The 23,537-nt window shown below is 36.6% G+C and overlaps 2 protein-coding genes across 3 annotated transcripts in view; one reads left to right on the forward strand and one right to left on the reverse strand.

Moving 5' to 3' along the window:
- The window catches only part of LOC139993367 (uncharacterized), a 45,352-nt gene that overhangs the window by 6,138 nt on the left and 15,677 nt on the right, over nt 1-23,537 (forward strand). Inside the window, exons 2-3 of one of the 2 annotated variants that reach the window (XM_072015030.1) lie at nt 1,458-1,587; nt 1,726-1,972. In XM_072015030.1, the coding sequence (XP_071871131.1) occupies nt 1,736-1,972 (237 nt within the window). In that variant the 5' untranslated portion in view covers nt 1,458-1,587; nt 1,726-1,735. The remainder of the gene's footprint in view (nt 1-1,457; nt 1,588-1,725; nt 1,973-23,537) is intronic. The other variant, XM_072015029.1, reaches the window with a different exon arrangement.
- LOC139992867 (pancreatic lipase-related protein 2-like) lies at nt 16,808-22,839 on the reverse strand. The gene is made up of 6 exons (XM_072014132.1): nt 22,732-22,839; nt 21,638-21,737; nt 21,233-21,381; nt 19,503-19,738; nt 19,188-19,431; nt 16,808-18,478 (listed from the first exon to the last, which is right to left on the reverse strand). The coding sequence occupies exons 1-6, from the start codon at nt 22,802-22,804 to the stop codon at nt 18,243-18,245; spliced, it is 1,038 nt and encodes a 345-aa protein (XP_071870233.1). The 5' UTR covers nt 22,805-22,839; the 3' UTR covers nt 16,808-18,242.

A 23,537-nucleotide genomic window follows, 5' to 3' on the forward strand; every position in this document is an offset into this window, starting at 1 on the left:
GAAATTCTTCGCGAAACATATAAAAATTCCGATCACTCTATAAAGAATCATTCCCGAGGTCTGCACACAGCATCTAGTAAATTATTCCTTTTACAGACTTATAGACTACAGTGGCTAACGAAAATATTCAAATATTTACTACAGAATATTTTCTAAATATATTATGTGCATTAAATGTCGTGACCAGTATAAATGAGACACGACTATCGTGACTATGAACAGTAACGTTCGAAACCATTCTGAAAACGTGTATAGAAGTTATAATACAAGACATTTATTGCAAGTATACACTCAGTAAAAAATTGAGTAGTAATTTTAAACATAAAACTAATGCTACAGATGGTTTCACTATACATCGTTTTCTTGTTCGCCTTGTTAATAAACTGCAGACATTTATGGAAATTTATATTTTCACGAAGATAAATAAGTAAGTGAAATTTAGGTAGAAAATTTGTCTCTCTACCAAATATCGTAACAAGTATTCTACTTTGGATATATTTTTACATATTAGTTCATTCTGTATATTTTTGCATCTTCAAATTTCACAGAAATACGTACAAATCCGCGATCTGCTTATTAACAACGAATAATGGACTCTTCAAATACTTTGATGGTCTTTGCAAAGTCTATGCTTGCAATAAATATCTTGTATCTTCTACATGCATTCTCAGTCTATTCACAGTTTCAAATTTTACCAATATAATTACGATAGCCGTATGCCATTACAGTGCCAATAAATTTCAAAATGTTTTTTACAATATATACATATAAAGCTTCTAGGAGTGTTCGTACACTTTCGCCAGCCACCGTATGTACGAGTATGTAGAAATTTTTAACGTTGAAGAGTCAGTGTTGCGACTAATTAAGCGTTTCGAACAAATGATCCATTATGAGACTGGGAGAGCTGCGTTTCTCTTGTCAACTGCATTCCGGCCAATTGAAATGGTAGCCGCGTCGTTTCAATATCCTCGATGAAGTACAATACGCCGGTACAAGCTATTGTCCGACACGGTAATAATCGGATGCGATGTCATTAATTAATCAGCGCCGAAACGATTTCCCTTTGACGCGTGTTTCACTATACAAGACGCATTGCGTGTACATAGTTGCGAACAGTCAGACAACTCGAAGGAGTTATTTTCCAATGGTGTGAATAATCATGAATGGCTGGATTAATTTTCCTAAGGAGCAATCGATATCGAGAAAGCAATCATTATGAGATCGTCGAATACAGTGATGGATAAAAGAAAATTTAAAATCGATACACTGTGAATTTTAGTAACTTTTGTAGTAGACTAATTTTTTTACCATATTCCTTAACAATTGTTTATTGTGTGGTGTATATTATATTTATTCATTGCTCTTATTAGATATAAACTTGTACTGCCTTCTTATATTTTTAATTTCAATTTTATCTTTTTAATAATTTTTATATTTCAATTTTGCTTTCATTTCAGCAAAAAGAGAGAATTTGTAATGTTTCAACATGAAATTGAAACGAGGCAACATGCATACCAACTTTGTGAAGACATTTTTTAACGTTAGGAAAATATAATTAGATCGAAGATGATCGAAAAAACGTAGCAGGTTTAAGTATAACGATGAATTTAATTTTTCTTTTTTTTTTTTATTCATCCACTCGATTCCATTTTTCTTCTTGTCTTGTGAACATCGATTTTAACAATATATAACAACCATACTAATTTTCGAATTTCTCTGTTTTAGATAATAAATCATGCCGGTGGTGCCAGCTTTGGCCGAGGGTGCTGGCCAACTGGAGGACCTTGACGAACCTCCAGAGCCTCGTGTTCGCGGAGGAAGCGGAAGAGCCAGCCTGATGAAACCCCTGGTTGTTCTCGCGCTTCCTGGCATGTATCTCTTCTACAAGTACAGCCAATATAGAAGGGAACAACGCGAATTGTCTCGAAGGCGGGTCACCGAAAGGGAGCTTCAGCATCTTCATCATAAGATCGTAAGTAATTTGGATTTTAATATTAACGTTGTAGAGTGGTCCAGTCCAATATTTAGCGAATTTAAATGAAAGATGAATTTAATATAAAAATGTAGAGTACTGTACAGTACAAAAGTCTTGGACCATTTATTAAAAAGAAAGATCTCGTTATTACGAATGAATATAGGAATACTCGAGGACTCTTTTGTACAATAAATTATCAACTGACAATGCAATCAAATATTTAAAATTCTTGCAAAAGGAACCCCCTGTGTAGGTATATGGTATTGTACCTACGAAAGTCTTGAACCATTTATTAAAAGGAAAGATTTCGTTGTTACGAATGAATGTAAAGATATTCGAGAGTTCTTTTGTATAATAAATTACCAACTGACGATGCAATTCGATATTTGAAATTCTTTCAGAAGAAGCTCTCTGCGAAAGTGCACATCATTGTACAAAAGTCTTGGATCATTTACTGAAAGGAAAGGTTTTGTAATGATATATAAATGAATGTAGGGATACTTGGTTCCTTTAAATAATGTATCAACTAATGATTTTTAATGAGTTGATAAGTTACAAGTACGTAGATAACTATGGTTTCTTACAATCTTACGTCAAATGAGATCCTCAAATAGCTTGCAATTCGTAAATTTTATTTACTGTCACCAAGTCTGTAATTGTCGTGCAAATTGTCGCTTAATTGTGCCTACTTTTTGAACAAGTATTTAATTTGTGATAATTAATACTGTGTGTTTCTAAGAATCTTTTAAACCAGAAAGATTTATTTCTACGTAAAGAGTATTCATAAAAATATCACCTAAATTTCTATACATTTAGATACATATACAAAGAATATTATCGCTACAGATATACCAGTAAACTACACTAAAAATCGGAGAATTTATAGAATATCTCCTATTCCTCTTAATAATCCTTTTATGCGACTCTCTGATTCCACCTGTTGTGGCTTTTCCACGGTTCTGTCGTCTGCATAAAGAAAAGGCGATTTGATTTCTTCGTTCGAAATAGCGCAGCTTCGTCCAGTATTCATTATATTTTCATCGAGTTTCGGCAAGTGAAGAGAAAGCCTCCCCTAAATATCCAGAGCTTCGTCGATTCTCTTCTTTCAATGAACCTGTGCCCTTTCGTATAATCATGTTGCATCGTTGTCAAGAAGCTTTCAAGACATTCTCGCGATGATTACCTAGGGACGACAGCCGGGAAGAGGCGTATCTAAACACACGATATCCGAGAAAGTAGACTCGAAAGGATGAGACAGCCTTTACTATAGGAAAGCAAGGGAAAGGGAAGGAGGGTTCAATTACCCGAGGTTAACGCGATCATCCCTCACTCGAAAGCCTCTGTAACACCTCCGAAAGGCTAAAGCCATTTATTACTGTATATTTCCCGCCGTATTGAATGTCCTGCTTTGCTCACAGACTTGCCTTCAATTTTATATCCCAACACATACCCCTTTTACCTTCTTCCGTGTAGTTTGTCTTCTAACGTATTTTTAAGATTTACAAGTATTGCATTAAATTCATCTATGTCGAGTCCAAAGCAAGACGATTTTGGCTACAAACTCCGTAACACACAGACGATCTGAAATAATGTAAGCTCTTCGGAAGATTTTTAAGCATCGCACTAAATTGGGTACTCGGAAGCCAACAAAACTGGCAATCTATTACCAGGCTAAATGCCAATAATTAATCAGACTTACTTTTTCTCTTTGAATCATTTTAATCGTGAAAAACAGGCCACGATAGTCGCACACGTTGAACAAATATCGATTTCAGTATACCCAGCGTACTTAATCTCCCAACTTAAGACTCTGATTTGTATCACGCTCCGATCGTACATCAGAGATTCGATTTCTTCTCTTCCTTTAAAGAACCAACGATATTATCTTGTGTACTCTTGAACTCACGCCCAATAGCGTTTTATGAAGGCAATTTGTCCAACTCTTAATAGACGAACTGAAGTTTCTGCATCCGGAGATAATTATCGTAAGGTCACCTTGGGAAATTGCCTTCATCCAGCAGAGTTGAGTAGGTCAGTTGCAGTTTTGGCATGGTACGTGGAAAATGAAAATGGAAAAAGTGTCCCTGTCAGGATGGATGCCAAGCAGCAATATTCACGGCCTCTGGATCGGCGACTGGTCGGATAGCCTGGATATTTGGTTCGGTTACTATGGCCAACATTTCTGTCCCACCTAACTGGAATTTCTCGAATCCATTTAGCCACCGTCACCACTTTGATTTACTGCCTGTCTCGATTCCTCCTGTCGGTGACTGGAAACAAGGATATGATAGGAATATTCCTATCGGTTCGAATGTTCGATTCGTGAATATCATGCGGACCATTCAGCTGGTAGAAAAGGGAACACGGTAAGATAGGGTTATTCGAGACAAGTTTCTATATCTCAAAATTCAATGTTCAACCTTTTGCAGGGAATAGCGAAGCTTGTTGTACGTTGTGAGAAGAATGCGGATTTTCGTCGATTAATGGAAAATGTAAAAGCGCAAAATGTAAAAAATTCATATATACTATGCAAGAATATTGTAAAGTATTCCAAGCAGAGTGTTGTAACGAACATAGGTGAAACAAATTTCTACTTAGATATCATCTCTTTGATTATAAAGATATAAAAATGCATAGAAATTCACGGTCTGACTATGAGAAATTTATTTGTCTGTAATATGTAATAACGGAAGAATTAGAAAATATCGTGACATTTTCATATTTGTTGCAAACTTTATCGATTTAATCGTGATAATTGTGTCTCGTTGTAGCGTTAACAAAATTTCGAAACGTTTCGTACAACACAAATAATATATTCATAAAAGATCTCTATAATTGCTCGGATATTTTCGTGAGCTACTTTATCTTCGTCATTTCTTCTTTCCCTGCGTTTGAAGGGAGCAATTTATGAAAATGTATCCGCACTTAAAGGGTTAATCAGACCCTTTAGTCACGAAAGTTCCAGTGGAAAATCGAATTGGTCGTGGACCCGTTGCTGGAACTCGCGTGTCGGTAAACGACGACTGGGAGAGCCTTGGAATTTTTCGAGCTTATCGCGATATCCAGCCTGCTGCGACCTTAATAACCAACCTCGGGATCATTAATGACTGCAACGAATCGTTAGATTATCGGCACTGTTGCTAGTGCAGGTCTTGCTTTTGTAATTTTTGAAATATTCCAAACGCGTTCGCGTGCGAGTAAACGCTCGAAACCGATGTCTATGTGTGTGTAGTGATCGAAGAATCGGTCTTGACCTTGCATGTGTAGACACCCTGGCATTGATCATTTCGCCACGTGAATTGTCCGATCGTCGAATAGAACTTATAGTCTCTCATTATCGAATTAGGACCAGTGAAAACTTCAAACATTTTTCCTACTTTTAATCGGATTGGGACGTGTAGATAGTTCAGGATAAATCACTTAAGATTAGAATCTTAAATGGCTCAGTTCTAGAGAGAAATGTCTTAAGGAGAATTTAAATGGGTTTCAGGGGTAGCGAATTTTTGTGTAATAAATTTCTTTATAGGTCGGTGAATAGATATCATTGTCGTCTGAATCGTCATTGTAATGTGACTAGTGAAGAACAAATGACGTAACGTAATGTTAAAATACAGTTTTTTAATGAAAATTTACCTTGTTTTACGAAATGGATATATAAAAATAATTTTCATAGTGACTGGCTGTCTCTTTTGCTACATTTTTCTTGGATTCTTAGGACAAATAATGTTTCCGTTCTTAATGAATCATATTTTCATGTAATTAACAGATTCCAGTAACAAGAGGATATGAAGGCTCTCGCGATATATTGGTAAATTCTGATAATAAAAAAGCATTTATAGCCATTTATAAAGATAAAGTTTTTAGTTTTGGAGACGTTTTAAGCAAGAGTCGACATAGCTTTTGGATCTCGAAGCCACGAGACTTGATCCTGAAACCTCAACCTTGACAGTAGCACGTGGAAGTGGCCAGGTAAAAGTTGCTGGAAAGTCAAGTCCTTCTTGCTGGTTCGAAGGACTTCGTAACTCAACTGGCAGCTAGACATTGTGCCAGATAAGGTGCACGCCAACTCCGCGTTAAGATCGCGATCACCTGGTGTACGTGAACCTTAACGTCGTTCGTCTGACCTGCCGGAATACCTTTGCTACGTGAAAAAAGGAAAAAAGCGGATTTTCTTCCCATTAACAGCCAACCAATTATGTATTTGCAAATTCTTCTTGCCACTTTCCATTTCGATTGGTCATTAATGAACTAGTTTCTTCTCTTCTTTTTTTTTCAGTAAAGTAATACTTCGTAATTGCTTCAGCCTTATTCCAGAGTTAGAAACTACTAACATTCATTCCAGTAACGCGTTTAATAAATTCACTATTATTAGAGCGCGACTACTCATTGTTGAAGTCGCATTTCGTTGAAATACACAGAAATTAAAATGCAACAGTTGTATCAGTCGCGCTACTTAAATAATTGAATCGATGCACCATATGCAGTAGTGAACGTATCAATATATAATAACTACAGTATCTTCTGTCTACTGGTATTTTTAACTTTCTATGTCACGTTGAAAACATTCTACGTACATTCTATGTAAAGAAAGTAAAAGATAGAAACCAAAATAGCTATTTGATTGAGTGAAAATAACGAATTACGAATATGTAAGAAATATTTATGTTTAGAGTAATTGTTATCTAAAAGAAGACTGGCGATAAAAATATTCCACTGACATAATTCAATACTTGACGGGTTCAGATAAGCACATCCAATTAATTTTCTTGAAAAAACTATACTTCTTGTTGCGTGACCACGTCCTACGTTATACTCCCTCATCTCATTGCATAGAATTTTCCGTAACTTAGGAATTTTCTTAATCTTAACCTGCTGCTCGATTACACAGAATCGAATCCCTGTAACTTCGTGTGAATAACTAGCCCCGCAATATTCTTAGCGTTGAAGTTACATCTTGTCGAAAATTGCAGTTCAAGAGGGTCTCTATTGTGACCTTATCCGAAGCTAGCAACGTAACGCACGGGTGGCGCCAATGAACTCTCCCTTTGTGACAATGAACCGGACGGTAGTGTATATCCTGTGCATGTGTGGGTCGTGCCATTTTTAGAGCGCTTTCGTGTTAATTTCCTCGAATGAAACCAAGTTAATTAAGGAGAGCGAAGCGGACGAAGAACAAAGAGAGAAAAAAGAAAGGAAGATGAGGAGGGGAAAAAAGTGGAAAGAATGCAGCCGACTGGCCAATGACCTGAAAGCAGTTCAGCTTTAAGGGTTGATAATACCATTAGACCGACCGCATGAACCCCCATAATGCGCAGACCTTAGAAATGCCGATCGATGCAGCTTTCTGTTTCCGTTAGATTACGAGGCTTGTTCACTTTCCAGAACATAGGTTTCGACGATTATCTCTATAATCGATCGACGTTAACGTATTTTAGTTTGTTCCTCTTTTTTTTCTTTTTTTTTTTTTTTCTTTTTTGACAGGCAACAAGAAAAGTCGTTAATTAAACGAAACAGTTAGACGAGTATTTTCATCGTAAAATAAAAAGGCAAAGGAAATATCGATCGTGCAAGAGAACATGCTCCATCGTGGAGAGTATCTTGAACATTCTCCATTGCATTTTTCTCCTGTCTCGTGCTATTGTTTTAAAGCGATGACCGGCGAAGATCGGCCTCGCTCCTTTTATTGGATTCCAGGCAGACTCGAATACGCTCCAGTGGGGTTGCTCGCAAGAAAAACTGTTGCTCGAACGTCCCGGGATGAATATCCCGCGCTGCATTTTCTCGGTACTCGTTGAATATCGCATGTGTTCACGCCACGTTCAACCAAGTTCTCTCGAATACCAAGCGCATTCTAGCTGATCCATTCCTTTTTCTTCCGTATTGCATGTATATTTTTTTTTGTCTTGTACAATTATTCATGAAACGTGGGTAGTTTCTTTCCATTTACAATTAATTAAATGGCTGGGGACATTTACATAAATTCTTAGCTCTATGTATATAATTCAAGAAGTGGAATTTAAGCAAAAATTTATTTTGTCCACTGAATGTTATAATTATTATACCTTGAATACTTGATATGTTTTCGCGTATTACATGCAATCTCTGCGTTTTCGCGTCCCGAAATTTCTCGTAAATTGATTTATCGTTGAGCGCATGAGTGTTGGAATGGGATTGTGAAAAGAAGAAAATAGCAACAGTCAATGTGTTGATTAATATTTTAAAATAAGAATTTTTTTACAACGTGCACAGTAATGTAATAGCGCAAACTGTAATGCATTCTTCTTTGGAAGAGTATGGGTTAATTACTATTCTCTAAGTAGTATATGTAGTTCCATTTATGTATAATGGAATCCTATTTGTCGATAGCTCTCAATGGTGCCACAAAAGCTATATGTAGCATGTAGCAACCCAGTATTCTCCTTAAGAATTACCTTGGGACGTATCGTCATCCATTACAGTCATTCTTTCTATTTCTCAACCTGTATGTAAAACTTCTTTAATCTACGATGCATCAAAACACGTGTTTTGATATTATTGTTGGGCATATATTTTGAATACCGTGTATGTACAAAATATCATATTCGGTACATACAAATACTTCCCACTGCTCTTTTTTATTTTTCTAACTATTTTATCCTGAACCTATTATTTCCCCCATATCACATTTGTCTTATAATATGAAATATGAAATAAAATATTAAATCCAAGATTAAATCTTAAATCCAAGATTAAATATTAAATAAAATTTGCATGAATTTCCCAATAAATGTACATCAAATATGTTTTGCGTTGCGTGCTTAATACTTGTGTCCGCCGGTTTATCTTTATTATTTGAGCGTTTTTAAATAAACAATTAAATCCAACGATTAATAGGAATTTCTAATAAAGCGAAAGAAATTGATAGATCGGTTCAGGTTCGTATAGAACAGAATGGTTCGGTAGTTGAATATTCCACAAGCCTAATTACTGCTGGACCTAGCTCTCAAAGTTTCAACAAGCTCTCAACCGTGCACTTGGACGTTGGAGTAATCTTAAAAATTAACGACGTTGTTGTAAAGGATGTTCGCCATTTATCTTCGTGTCTCTGTGCTGCGGTTAGAACGATAAGGGTGGTTCGTAATGATCGTGAAAATGACATTATCCACCTGCATGCATGTATTTCCCTTTATATTCCATTAAAGCAACACTTGCGTCAGTTGAATTTTCACACTCGCAACGAAGATTAAATTTATTTAAACATCTGACTATTATTTCGCTGAATTTTCCACGAAATTCATACAAGCTACTTTGATGAAGTACAAGTCAAGGGAGATCGTCACGTATGATTCTTAATTTATCGCGTTTCTCTTATAACTCTTAAAAATATCTTTTACAAATTTTTCAATATTTAAATATTCACTTGTAGAGCATGTTCGATAACAGAAATTTAAAAATTCACCAGCAAAAATGAGTCGAGCTAGATGTATCGTCAGATAGTTGAAAAAAACCCATAAATAACGATGAATATTATATTGAAGCACGAAAACTTGAAAACTTTTCTAATATCTTTCTTCGATACGTGTTGCGGAGTATTTTTGAACGAGAAATTTACCCTAGGGAAAGAAGAGGAAAGTTTGTTAGCTTTCACGTGGATGGAGGGTAATCATGGGACGTTTAAAACGCCCACGAAATCGGATTACGAGTTTCAAAGCGTTCTTCGTTTCGGATCTCGCAACAAATAGTCCCACGCTACTTGTGTAACCGAGCATTTCGGTTTAGAGTTTCTGTTATCTAACTCCAGAGGATTTTCCAGTTCCAATTTCGTCAGAGTTTAGAACCTGCATCGAATATCTTCGTTGAAATTTTTGGAATAGACACGCTGCGATACATCGACGGATATCGAATTGAAATCGTAAAATTTCACCGAACATAACTTAATCTCCGACTAAAGCTTGGAATGCAACTCGATCACTAACTGAAACTACTCCATATAATTTCAATGTTTATCTAATCAGTTAAATTCACTTTTGTAGTCTTCTGATTTTAGATAGATTTTCATTCAACGTTATTTTTGGGCTAGATAGTTCCGTAACATTTTCTGATGCGAGATAGAAGCAAACGAATTTTTAAAACGTACCGAAAGTTTTATATGAGATTTCACAACCTGTGAATCTTAATATTTTGTTATATATCTGTTGAATTCATTTTGTGCTACTTCGCAATGAAGTAGTTGTAAAAAGCCTTTGAAACTAAAAGCAAAAATAAATTATGGAGATTTTTAAAATTTTCAAAGCGCCTTAAAAGTTTTAGATCGAATCGAGTTTAAATTAAATTTCGCAATCGCCGGATCGTAATGTCTTTCAAGGTATCGTCATATTTTATTCCATATTATTTCGCAGATAGATTATGTAAAAAAGAATTTCCAAGTTAGAAGCAAGAGAGAAAGGATGCCGAGTTTCTTAAAATCTTCAACTCTTGGAGCTTGCTGAGAGTTTCGGATAAAATCGCGGAATGGACACGATAAAATGTTGTCTAATGGAGATTCGTTCAAGCTGGAAGTCGTAATTCGGTGCTTCCGTGACGATGCAACTCTCCCCGTTGTCATTAATGGCCGCCGAGGAACTTCCTGCGAAATTGCAACGCGTGAGTGGATTCGCAGCTATTGTCTGGTTGCATCTTCAAGGATGAATGAAACTGTACCGCGTATAATTCACCGTAATGGAAGGAAAATGGTCGGTAGAATGGAATTGCAAGACAAAATGGGTTTGGAATAGGGTGAAGGGATGAGAAAAAAATATCATGATTATTCCGAGCGCTACAATTTTCTCAAGCTCACCGCAAAACTGGTGCATTGGAGACCAATTAAAATTAACCTAACCTCGAAAATGACGAGGCTTTAGAAAATCGCGTTTCGTCGAACGAAGCTTTTTAAATCGGAAATTCATCTCGATTTCACGAGTTCGACGCCTTTCGGAGAACCAGAAAGAGGACAGAAATAGCGTGGAAAAAGACCGAAGCTGGGAAGCCCAGTACAATTGAAACGAAGAGTTTAATTACTGGGAGGCGAGATTTCTGGACGAACTACAGCACACGGCAGGAATAGAATAGTCATGATATTTCAGTCTGCCTTCAGGCTTAATGAGGCTCCATGTATAAGCAGACTGTGGCGTAATTTGTCTTCGTGGTGGAATATGGTAATACCATAACCGTCGTATCTATAATTAAGATTATAGTAAGGTAGGGTTATTTGAGTCGCCTAAGCTACAACATATTGAGATGCAATCTTGAGATTATACAAGTTTGTATATTACGAGACACCATTTAATATACGATAAAAGTATAAGGAAATATCGTGTACTTTAGGTGCTGCAAGAAAAAATATTAAAAATGAAAAGATGGTGAATTTTATGCAGATACTTTATTTAATTGTGCAAGCGACGATGCTATTGATTTAGAAGATGATATTTTTTTAAAATAGTTCTTATGCAGACGATGTGAATATTAAAGCAACTAAAAGATAGAAAACCTTAGGGATCGATACTGATATTGAGCATGATATTCATGCTGCTGGGGAATGAAAATCAAAATTGTATGGAAAATAACAGACTGCAAACATTAGTTTTTGCATAGATTTCACGGTGAACAACCTTGTTAAATGTAGCGTTATTTATCTTGTTTTATGTTCAATGAGTAACAGTCAGTCTGTATTACACTACCTATTACACGGTAAAGTACCTCTTCGCCTACAAATTTAGAGCGAACTGTTTACTGTTACAAGCGTCTTTACGCTGATAGCGGGGCATGACAACCTATTCTGGCGAAGATAAACGTTTATAGACTGGTCTCCAACCGGTAGCAACCTCCAGAGACTTGTTACATTTTCTGAGCGTTAGGCTGCCGTTTCGTTTCAGAAAATGCATTAAATGGACCATGGAGGAATACACGAAGCAACAAGATTTCTCAGTTTCTTTCCTCTTCGATTTAAGGACGAGAAATCTGTGATCTAAAAATTTCATGGAAAAAAAAAGCAGAGAAATCTTTATCTCACGCGTGCGAGTCGGGCGAAGTCACACGGAATGACATACAAAATTATGAGAGCAACCGGATGAGGAGACTGAAAAAGCGGAGGATGAAGCGTGACACAAGGGATGTGGAAACAAGTGGTGGCACGTGACGAAGGATCACGTCATTTATGGAAAGCGTTAATGAGGCGTTACTGCCTCGAGCGTCACTGCCGGCTGCGTAAGTTTTTCCTTCGCGGAAATAATCACGTGACGTCACCAGAACATACTCGACATTGTCACACATTAATCTTCCAGCACAGTGAAATTGTACCATTGTTATTCATGTAAAAATGTCTCAACGGAATAAAGCACAGAGCTCGTAGAAGTCAGTGAGATTTATTTAAGAAGCTAAAGAACACGCAGCATACCTCCTCTGCTGCTAAGAGTTAGTGAATATTCTAACCGACGAAATGTTCTAACAATGCTAGAAATGTGCTCGCATTCGCAAAACCATTGGTTTCCGCTAGCCCACGACGCGGTACAAGGGAGGGTTTAATTTATGACACCGTCGAGATTCAAGGCTTCTGATAAGAAGGCTGAGAAATACTCTATTCCATTCATCTTAGAATTGTAAGAATTGTCCATACAATTCCACAAATTTCTATAGAATTCCATACAGTTCTATGCAGTTCTGTATAATTCGTCCAAGACATATATCGTATACAGCTATATAAAATTAATAAAATAACGTACACATATCTCACATGCTCTGTTCGTATTTCCATAGAATTCTACAAAGTTGAATGCAATTTCATACAGTTGCATACAGTTTTAAATGTTTCATTCAAGCAGTATACCGCACTCAGCTATCAAAAATTTCCGACATATACGTACCTCACACAGTATATTGGTATTACCATGCGAAAGCTGTCTAGAAGGGTAAAATTCTCAGCCCCGAAGGTACATAACTCATATCGTAGAAACATGATTCACTTCCAGTTCCGTTAAAAAATTAGATTTCACGTGGCGTGCAACACGCCAGGAAACGCTGAGTAAAGAGAGGGTGGCCGAAGGGGTAGACAACCCCTTGGACACACGAGCTGTTCCAGGAACACAATCGTGTACAGACGGAAAGTAATGCAGCGGGGGCGGAATAACGCATCGACTGGTATCGTACTGACGTGTTCATAATCTGAGCCGCCAAGAACAAAGGAACAAAGGTGGAAATCGATACCAGCGAGTTCAGATAGGCGCCCTGTCTCTGCTCTGGAGAGAGGTTCCAGACATTTCGTGTTTCGTTTTCTATTTCCGCGGGGGACAATGCACCTTCATCGATGCTGGATCGAAGCCTCGATACACCGCTGTGATTTGAATGCAGCCGAGACTGCGCCAACTAGACTTCATTCCATTCCATCGATTTCAACACTGTCACTGACAGCGATAGTAAACCCAATAACGTTATGATGTCTCATTGGAATCAATTTGCTGAGAAATTTCCGGATACTTTTCATCGATGCATCGATGCAAGCTTTTTGTTATCGTGAATAGTTTTTATTTTATTATCCAATACATATCTATGTCTCCACTGTCACCAGATATGTTTTATTACTTAATAATTACATAATTATTGGATTCGTTGATATTTTGCCAAGAATAGCGTATGTAGGGTGAATTTGAGTCCCTGTAATGATATTACTATCATCGATATATATATTATATTTAAAACTTCACTTATTGGATTCCACTTCGTCTTATTCTGGGAAACCTGGTCGCTGTGATGAACATAGTCAGCGATTTCGTTAGAATATATCAGGCATTAATATTGTACTATATTAATGTACGATGGAAATTGAATTTTAATATATATATAATTTTTATACGTATGACGTATATGAAATACGTCATGAATTTCTTATTTATAAAATCAAGATAATCGCTGTTCTTCCAAGTCCTTATCATTATATCATTTCCATGTATTTGATGTTTTATTTTTTTCTAGATAGCCATTATGTATTGATCATACATCACAGATCTTCGCAAAGAAGGAACATATTTTTGAATAGCAATTTTGTGCCTCACTTAACATTTAGCAAACCCAATCTCACCTTATCGATCCTAGTAACAAATTTCTGTGTAAGGAGAAATATGCGACCGCTGGTATTTTGAGCTTCTCGGAAATTAGTCTCGAAATAAATTTCAATTCGTTCAGTCAGAAAGCTAAGCATAGATTTAACGGGTACAACATTAGACTCTCTGGGGGATATTCGAGGTGGAAGTGAAACGTATCTTAAAACCACAGAGAATTTCCCCGCCTCCTAGATATTCTCTTGTCGTTTCACTTATTGAGTCGCCACATAAATAACCTGTGCTTTTCGCGCTTCTGGAAATCTGCTGCAGGAAATGGAATTTCGATTCTAAAACCAACATCGACTCTATACCTCCACTCACCAATACTGAGATTTCTTACTTTCTTCACACAGAATTCGAACGTTAACCTAAAATAATAAAGAGACGATCAACAGATCAGAATTTTGTGCTCGAGCAAGATCAACGATTCAAATGAAATGACACCGTTTCGGACGAGATAATAATTCTATGGAAACTTAAGCGAACTTGAGAATTAATTGAGAAATTATTCAAACATTTAAGTTTCCATAAGTATTCCGGTACTTACAGTTTGGAGCGTACTTTCCAACACTTGGGCTTAAGTTCATTTTATAGGTGAATCTCGTGGAAGAATTTTTAAGTTCACCTAATTGGAACGTCAGTGAAAGAACGGACTAGCTGACGGCAAAAAAGTGGAGTTTCTTCCGGTAATTCGAACGTCTTCGATCGGACTTTGAATGATCGCCGTCAGCGAAAGTTTAATTAAAGAGCCATTAGCGCCCATAACAACAAGCGTAATCGGTTTCTCGCTGCGAAACTCGGCTTGGTTTTCTACAGAAGGTGACGAGAACACAGCTGGTCACGACACTCGTGGGATTTCCATGACAGCGGAGAGAAATGTGGTCGAACGTGGACGATGCACGGCACGTTCGTGTCCGGTCTTTACAACCGGTGGTCTTTCAAGACTAGGGTCATCTATAACCCTGGCCATAGGTCGTCGATCGTTATCGACCTGTCAGTGGTGAATTTTTTAACGCACATGCCGGGTTGACTGACCGACAGTACAGATTGCAAGATTTCGCGTGCAGGTACACTCAACGCTTGTAAGTATCCGGACATTTTGATCGATTCATAGTAGCAGCGCTTATGTGAATTTTCCCAAAGTGTACAACTAGTGGAGAATTAATGAATAGGAGAGAAACTTGAATCATCTATTGATAAACGTAGATGCGATATATTATAATTAAATACCTGATTTGCTAAATTCATTTCGATATCCTATCTACTGTGATTCATAAGAGTATTTGAATATTTTAAATGTATTACACAAAACTTCTCAAAATGACATTAATGCCGCAATAAGACTAATGTTGATGATTGATACAATCAAATTATATGATATTGATAAAGTTAGAAAGCAAGACAAGTGAATAGTTACTTTAAACGTATGATTGACATTAAAAATGACCTCGTTAAATACCGAGGCGTATTATTTATATAATTAATGTTCAAATGTAAAGGTTTATCGATGTAATGAGTAATATAAAGGACAATTGAGTGCTTAAATAATTTGCGACGAAATAATGATTAAATAATTGAAATTGGCCGAAGAAAAACAAAGATGGCACGCAGAAAATGATCGAACTTCAGATTTCTTCAGTTTCAAAATAATATGTAGATAGTATATAGAATACTTTTGAATAATTTTATACATACATATAATACCCATTTCTGAGTTAAAAAAATCGATCCTTCTCTTTGGTATCCACTCGTCAAAAATAACAATACTTTGCTTGAAAAAGTGTCATTCACTGTATTGAAGATAATTCGGTCGAGGTAGTTTGAGGAAGAGGAGTCGGACAAACACAGTTCACCACTTTACATAAATCATTTCATCGATTCCTTGGAATTGCACTCTATTGTGAGCTACGTCTACGATTCATCTAAGTGCACCCTCGACTACTTCTCAAGACACGCTCCTCGAGTTTGCTTGGATTCTTTTTTCTTTGGTCCACTCTCTTCTATTCGTAGCTCAGCTAAATCGTTAACAAATTTCACCCGGTATTTGGATAATCGTTTTAGACCACCGCCGTTACGTAACCACCTTACGAAAGTCTCCACTATGCGCTTCCATCGACTTTTCGAGAGCGCTTCAGACCACTCGAACTCTGGATTTGTTCGAAAATACCAGATACTAGCTGATTCGATGCACTCCCGGGTAAACATTTGGATTTTAGAGTGGCAGCTTTTTGAAACTTCTGTTTTTGCGCTCGGAATACCAAAAATTTTTATCGGAAAGTTCAGTCGTCCTTGAGATAAAGGAGAGGTTGGAAGAATCGTTAACAATAAGCGTTGTAAGAGGTTCTCGTTAATTTTTAATTATCAGGAAGGGAGAAACTAGGCTGATTGCACGATGCAATTCAAGCTGGTTCGATTTCTTTCGTGCTTGGAAATGACTGCACCCATTCTCCACACGAAACCGACGTGGAAAACGCTGCTGGTGAAAAACTGAGAAAAACCTTGTCTCGCGTGGATGCCTGGATCATTGGAAACTATCCACGCTCTCTGTGTTCTGGTAAAGGCAAAAAAGGTAAAGGAGGATAGTAGCTTCCGCTTCTAGAAACGTTTTTGTTGTCTCGACGAATTGGAAAGTCTTTGACGCAAACAGGATACGTTCGAGTTTTGTAGGAAACTTTTGATTTCTTTGAAATACATCTGACAAGTGATTCGTCTATAACGTAGAATATGAAAGATTTGTTTGTCGATACGTTCCTTTTTATTTATAAATATTTAGAGATTTTGGAGTATTTCTAGTCATTCAGTTACGTACAAAAAAAACTTAGGTACTTTATTTCATCTAATAAATATTGTAACAGGTACTTTATCTTGAATATTTTGCATATGTATGTTTTTTACATTATGTACATTTTTATATCTTCCCATAAATGTACTCCTATAAACACCAGTAATTTAAAGATGACTTTTGTCGTGCAAATATCATTACATCATCGATATTTTCAGTCGACAGAAACAATTTCGTCATTAACAGATAATAAATGTCATTCACAAAGAATGTTAATCAAAATTGTATTAGAGTGACTAAATTATTCCTATCAAATGAAGGTCTAGTTTAAGTTAAAATTTTTTCTTTTTTTAAATTGCTCAGTAAAATCATCGCTGATATATGAAGTACTTTATAAATTGGAGAATTGTTTGATATTGTTAGTCATCGAATATTATAGATATTCTCTTCTTATTTATAACTATCTTCCAAAGACTACATACTTTTTTAACATCTCTGACCCAGTGATATTACAACAAAGCAAAAGCTCAGAACAGTATTGGAGATCATCCAATTCCGTTCTTTTTTTTTCATGATCTTCGCTCTTCATTGTGCTCCTGTTTCCGAATTGAAGAATTGTGAAATGTTTAACACGATTACTCCCGCCTCGGGGAGTCGTTCCAATCCTCATCGATTGTCTAAAATAGAAAATAAGAAGACAGTCGCCCTTGGAATTTCCATATTTCGTGAGTAGCCAAGGCGCATCGGAAATAATGCTAAATTGCAGACCATTTTGCCTCGTGTCCCCTATCCGTGGTCGTAAAGGAGGGAAACTACGCGTTCGATGGTAGTCAACTTTATTGACATTCTTCACAATTGATAACAGGAACCTTTATATCAATTTTCTGGTCTATCAATCTATCGATTTTTTATTTTCTCCTGCGAAGAGATTGTTTTATATAGTTTCTTGCCATTTTCGTGAGAATGCTTTGCCATTTCTCGATAATATTATTCCTAACTTGGAGCATCGATTTTCAGGATCATTATAATCTATTAATATTTATTTCCATATTTTTCGTCAAGAAATTATTCCACAACATTGTTTCACCATTTCTGTGAGAATATCTTTACTGAATATTTTTACTTCGATCGTTTCTAGTATCGGTGCTGTTAAAATTTGTCTACTTTTAATCTTCCCCTACGAAAAAATTATTCCACGATGTCCCTGCCGTTTTTTGTGACTTAATGAAACTAGGATGAACTGTGCAGTTTCTTGTGAATATTGTCGTTACACTTCGAGCGTCCAGTAATTATTTAGAATCTTTGTTTCCTCTTTTTCTCGGACTATACTCAAAGAATTGAGATTTTTTGCTCGTCTGGTTCATCCAAACTAATATCATTTTCTTATGTATCCAGTTGCGTTCCTCGCGAAGGGTGCTTGCGCGTTGGTTCTTAGATAAAACTTCCCTCTGACTCTAGAATCCACTGCGAAGCCCATTAAGACATCAGGTGTCCACGTGCAATGTGCCTGGATATTCGGATGCCATTTTGGACACTGACTGGCAGGGAATCCAAACGGATTTGTCACCGATTCCGCATAAAACATCCATGCTCTGTTATGTCCACAGACGACTAGACAGAAAGAAATAGCGATTCATAAAGAGAAATTAAATTATGGAAGCGATATAGTGAGGTTGTGATATAAAGCTTTAACGCAACCGTGGACAATCATTCCTATTTTAATGATTATTTTATTATATTTATTCCTTTGCAAAGGAAAACTAATCTACAATTTTAATTTCACAAAAGAATTTTTTAAATATTCAGTGGTTCTAATTCAAAGACCAAGATACAATAGGTAATTTATTTCCTTCCAAGAATAAAATTCTTCTTTTTATAAAAAGTTACTGGCCATTTTTCGGTTTATCTTTTTTTTTTATTTTTTTATTTTCCTGGTGCAAATATTATGAAACTGCCTTGCATACCTATTTTTGGGTATTTCTGTTATTTGTCAAAATCTATAGAATAATTTTAAGTATTAAAGCTTCAAATGTTGTGTTTTTCCACGATTCAATATAATTTAATAAGTAAAGTTACTGTTTGCGATAATTACAAAAAACATAACAATGATATTACTATGGTGAAATTTCCTTCATGATGGATTTTAAGGGTTGAAAGGGTCTGAAACTATGCGCTTCGGTCCTCGAAATTGGTAAATTTTATCTTTGATCTCATTATATCTCTTAAGCCAATCTTTTTAGATTTTTTTAGACTTTCGGTCTAATAAAGAAGAATCTTAATAAAAAATGAGTTCATAGTTCGCAGAAGATTCAGTACATACTATAGTGGTTGATGAGTCTCGACACACTTCTCCGAATAACACTGTCCAAATTGCATCCAGGCTGAATAGGTTTGCCACCGTTCGGATAAAAATCGACATGACCCAAGGGATTCGGGAAGCCAAAGTTTCCACCATCGGTGTGAATTACGTCGACGAACATGGCGTCAGTCTTTGTCAGATGCCCGTCTCCGCCCGTGTTCATGTAAAGAGGATAGGCTGCGTCCAATCCTGTGATCCTTCCAACCTGAATTCAGATTGAACGTCTTTGGTGAAAGTGAAATTTCTTATTACTCTGGATAAGCGAAATTTCCATACCTTCCGCGGAGCAAGAGCTTTCCCCATGAAACCAGCGATCTCGGCCCCCAAGCTGAAACCAATTACGTGCAAGCTGGCTAGGGATATCGCTCCCTGAGCGTCTAGCCAATTCACCAGACGAGCGACCTGAGGTCCGACTATTCTCGTGTTTCGAACCGCTGTCACGTACCATGGCAGACCGGCCAATTTGGTCCAGTGCACTAAGATTATATTGTACTCGCCTCGTTTCAGGTAAACTGAAAGACGGCCAGTAACTTTTTATCAGAAGGAAAATTGCATTCTTGAAAGTAAACAAGGGACCTATTGTATCTTGGCGATTGAGCTAGAGCCACTTAATATTTTTGAAATTTTTTTTTATAGAATTAAAAGATGCAAGGAAATTCTATGGAAATAATAATTTGGATAGACAAAGACAATTTTCTATTTATGATATAGTGCCGTCGTGTTGATTCAGTGGTCAATGTGAAGTAAGATTTCATTCCACGATAGCATAGATTAATATTAACACTAAAGTTAATATTAAAACTTTTCAAATGCATAGCTTCTTATAAATTACCGTTAATGATGATATAATAAATCTCGATTAAATAAGAATATATATTGGTAAACTAATTCTATATAAATTTCTCAAATAATTATTATGTATGTATCTGCATACAGATAATCGTTTACGTATTGAATAATTTGTTACAGTCCAGGAAAGAAATTTACCATCTATATGATGTAGTTTCATAGATGAGAAATTTAAATTCTAGCACGTGGTCCTAGTTCAATGGCCAAAGGCCATAAATATACATATATTTTTCTCAAAAGATATTAGTCATCTGATGGATGTAGTTCAAGTTCAAGTTTACTCGTTTCAATTCCACTGGTATGGAAACGAGTCGCGGAAAGTTCCCAACGATTTGGAAACTTGTCTGTGGCCAGCACAGTAGAGTTCACCGTTGAAAAGGAGCAGAGTGAATGTCATAGTCGGGCCAGAAATATGGATCCCGCGTGTATGGGGAAGTTTCCATAGTGAAAGGGCGAACTTTCAAGAGATTCACGATTTATCATCCTGTCAAAATGTCTTACAGTAGCTTGTCTGCTTGATTCTTGTAGCTACTAATGTCCCCAGCCTAGTTCCATCAGTTTCTGTCTACCAAGCTCTGTCTTGGCAAATCTGATAATGTACGTATGTATATCGGAATATTCCACGTAAATTCATTCAGAAATTCTGTGTCTGCAAAACGAACACTTTGCTAATCGATAATGTTCAATGATCTAAATTTAGTCGTTACGAGACGATTACTAAATACGTCCAATATAGGAAAATAGGATTATTCGTGTCACCCAAGCTTCGACATTTTAAAATTCAATTTTGAACTTTGCACGTAATAATCAAACTTGTTGCATAATATTTCAATATTATTTGACTCAATGTATGCTAATTGTTTTATCGCAGTCAGTAAATTTCCTGAATTTTTAGGTACAATTTAACTTAATTTCAAAAAGTAAACTTTCGGTGAATTTGTTGAATTGTAAAACACAATTTCAAAGTAAAAAATTATTCGCGTAGGAAATAAATACTGAATATGAATTAAGGAACGAACGTATACTGTTAGATATTTTAAAGTTTAGGGGATTAATTTTAAACAAGAAAACGGACCATAATAATAATCCGTGAGGAGGAGGATTTAATTAAAAATGATTCGACGGTGAGTATAACACGTGAATAACTTGAAAAGTACCGTCTCTTATTGCCGTGGCACTTCCTGCCCTCGCACTCCCGCTATATCCGTGAATGAAAATTACTGTTGGATATCTGTCGTTAAAATTACTCTTCCGCAAGGAATACGGGTCTGAAATATTTAACGTCGTCCCACAAGTTGGATTCCTCCTAATATAACAAAGAATAATGATTTAGATGAAATTTGAAGCTTCTTCATACCGTCGTTAGTAGAATATTTTTATTTATATCGTAAAATTATTACTTGAAAATTTGATAATTAAACATAGTTAGTTAGACATTTATCGCAAGTCTACACAACGAACTCTATATATAATAATTTAATAAAACAATTTTCTATTCTCCTACATTGTTGCTAGTAAGATTGAACAAGTCCTAAGAATTTTTTGATTAATTACGGACGCACCTGGTAAAAAGCAGGTACTCTATATCTCGGTCCACGTCGATAGGACAACAATAAGAACAGGTACCAGCTGGTAACGTCGTGACGTGCAGTGGATTCTCACCTGGTGGCAGAAAGCGAACGTAACTTGAAATGTTCGTTGTTGTTTTTGCATGGCGACGCTTGGCCTCGACCAATCGTTGCGGTCTTCGTCATTGAACCTGAAAACGGCACGTGATGTCGCGTGCGTTACCGATTCCACTTCACGATTTAAATTCTCCTCTCTCCTGTCCGGTGCTCCTTTCTCCCGGCAGAGAAATTCTTTCACTATTTCCATTAGAGATACGGCAGGATGATTTGTAAGAACAACATCGTTTGGAAGATTACAAAAATCTAAGTTTCTTACATTCGAGTTTGATGAAACGACGAGGTTGAAAGCGTAACTCACAATTACGGCTGTCTCGTTAATTGAGACTACCACGAATTTTTGTATTCCATTAAATTTATTGAGAAGATATCTAGCTGCACGCATACTCAAAGCAACACTGGAAGCACTAAACTTACTAACTTGGACCTTCGCTTGGAAACTAATATAATAAAAATTAGCGCACTTGATACATTTAGCGAACGTTTCTCTTCGCTATTGCGAATCACATTGACCATGAATTCGTTGCATCCACTCGCAAATTTATCGTTGTTTCATCAAGTCAAAGGAAGGAAACGTCACGCACACGATACACAGTGACAGATGCAGCGTGGTTTAATATTTCAGTGGAAACCATAAACGACGAACGTTCACAAAGTGTCGCAAGCCGGAATTCTATGCGCGAATGGAACGTAAATCAGCAACGGCGTTTATGGCCTGGTAAATTTTGCCACGTCGCTTACCGTCCCGAGATACTGTCCGTAATTTCGGCCGAGGACGAAGGATACCCAGTGTTTCTGTTCTGTCTCGTTACAGGCCGATCTATCGCGTGATCCACTATCGTGCCTCCTGGCGATTAAATTTTTATCGAAACGGACCGCACGGACGATGAATGTTTCTCTAACTTCAACCCTAGACTTACCGAATAATAGATTGTCTGCGAGCAGAATAAACGTGCAATAAAATGGTTCACCTTGATTCCAGGATCGCTGGACGACGAAGGATTTTGTGTCATAGTGAATTGTCCTAGTGCAACGATATGTCATTAAATAACTTGTTTAAGTTGTTTTTTTTATCCTACTTTAGAGATACAATTTCACTCCGTTTTGAAGTCGAAAAGGTTTTAGGTTGGTGGAAAAAATAGCGTTGATTTTTCATCGTATCGAGAAAATCAGCTTCGAGCTGGATCATATGCCGCAGTTTATGGTAAAGTCGTTTTAGTGATCATAGTGATTAAACATGGAAGAAGATGAAGACTATTTTTGGTTAGTTATGCGATATAAATTTCAAAATAGGTATAAACTAGTTGAAATTCTTCTTCACATTATTAAAAATGCCTGTCCTCTAGACATAGCACCAGACTATCACCATTTTTCTTTGCAAGATTATTTGTATATTCTATTCTGTTCTTCTCTCTATCAAAAGCAACTTCTTCCTACGACGGTGGCATAAATTAGCTTCCAAAACGGTGCGACGATAAAAGACGATGGATATTACATAACTGATTAAACAAATTGTAGCATAACAACATCGTAGTAAACTGATCCTCTTTTATGTCTACAAAATTGACAGCTGATCGTTTTCCACAAACCTAGTCTATCTAACTCCGACGAAGGTTTCTTCAACGACGGTGAAAGTGTTCGAAAGTCTAAGAAGAAGTTAATCAACTGCAAGTATTGTTGCGACGTGACGATAAACCGAAGTGTGAAAAGTCAAGCGAGACGGAATCGCTTCGAGGAAGCTAGGCTGTCGTAATATCGATTAGTACTGTTAATCTAA

This window comes from Bombus fervidus, chromosome 12 (genome assembly GCF_041682495.2).
Source record: "Bombus fervidus isolate BK054 chromosome 12, iyBomFerv1, whole genome shotgun sequence".
Taxonomy (NCBI): Eukaryota; Metazoa; Arthropoda; class Insecta; order Hymenoptera; family Apidae; genus Bombus; species Bombus fervidus.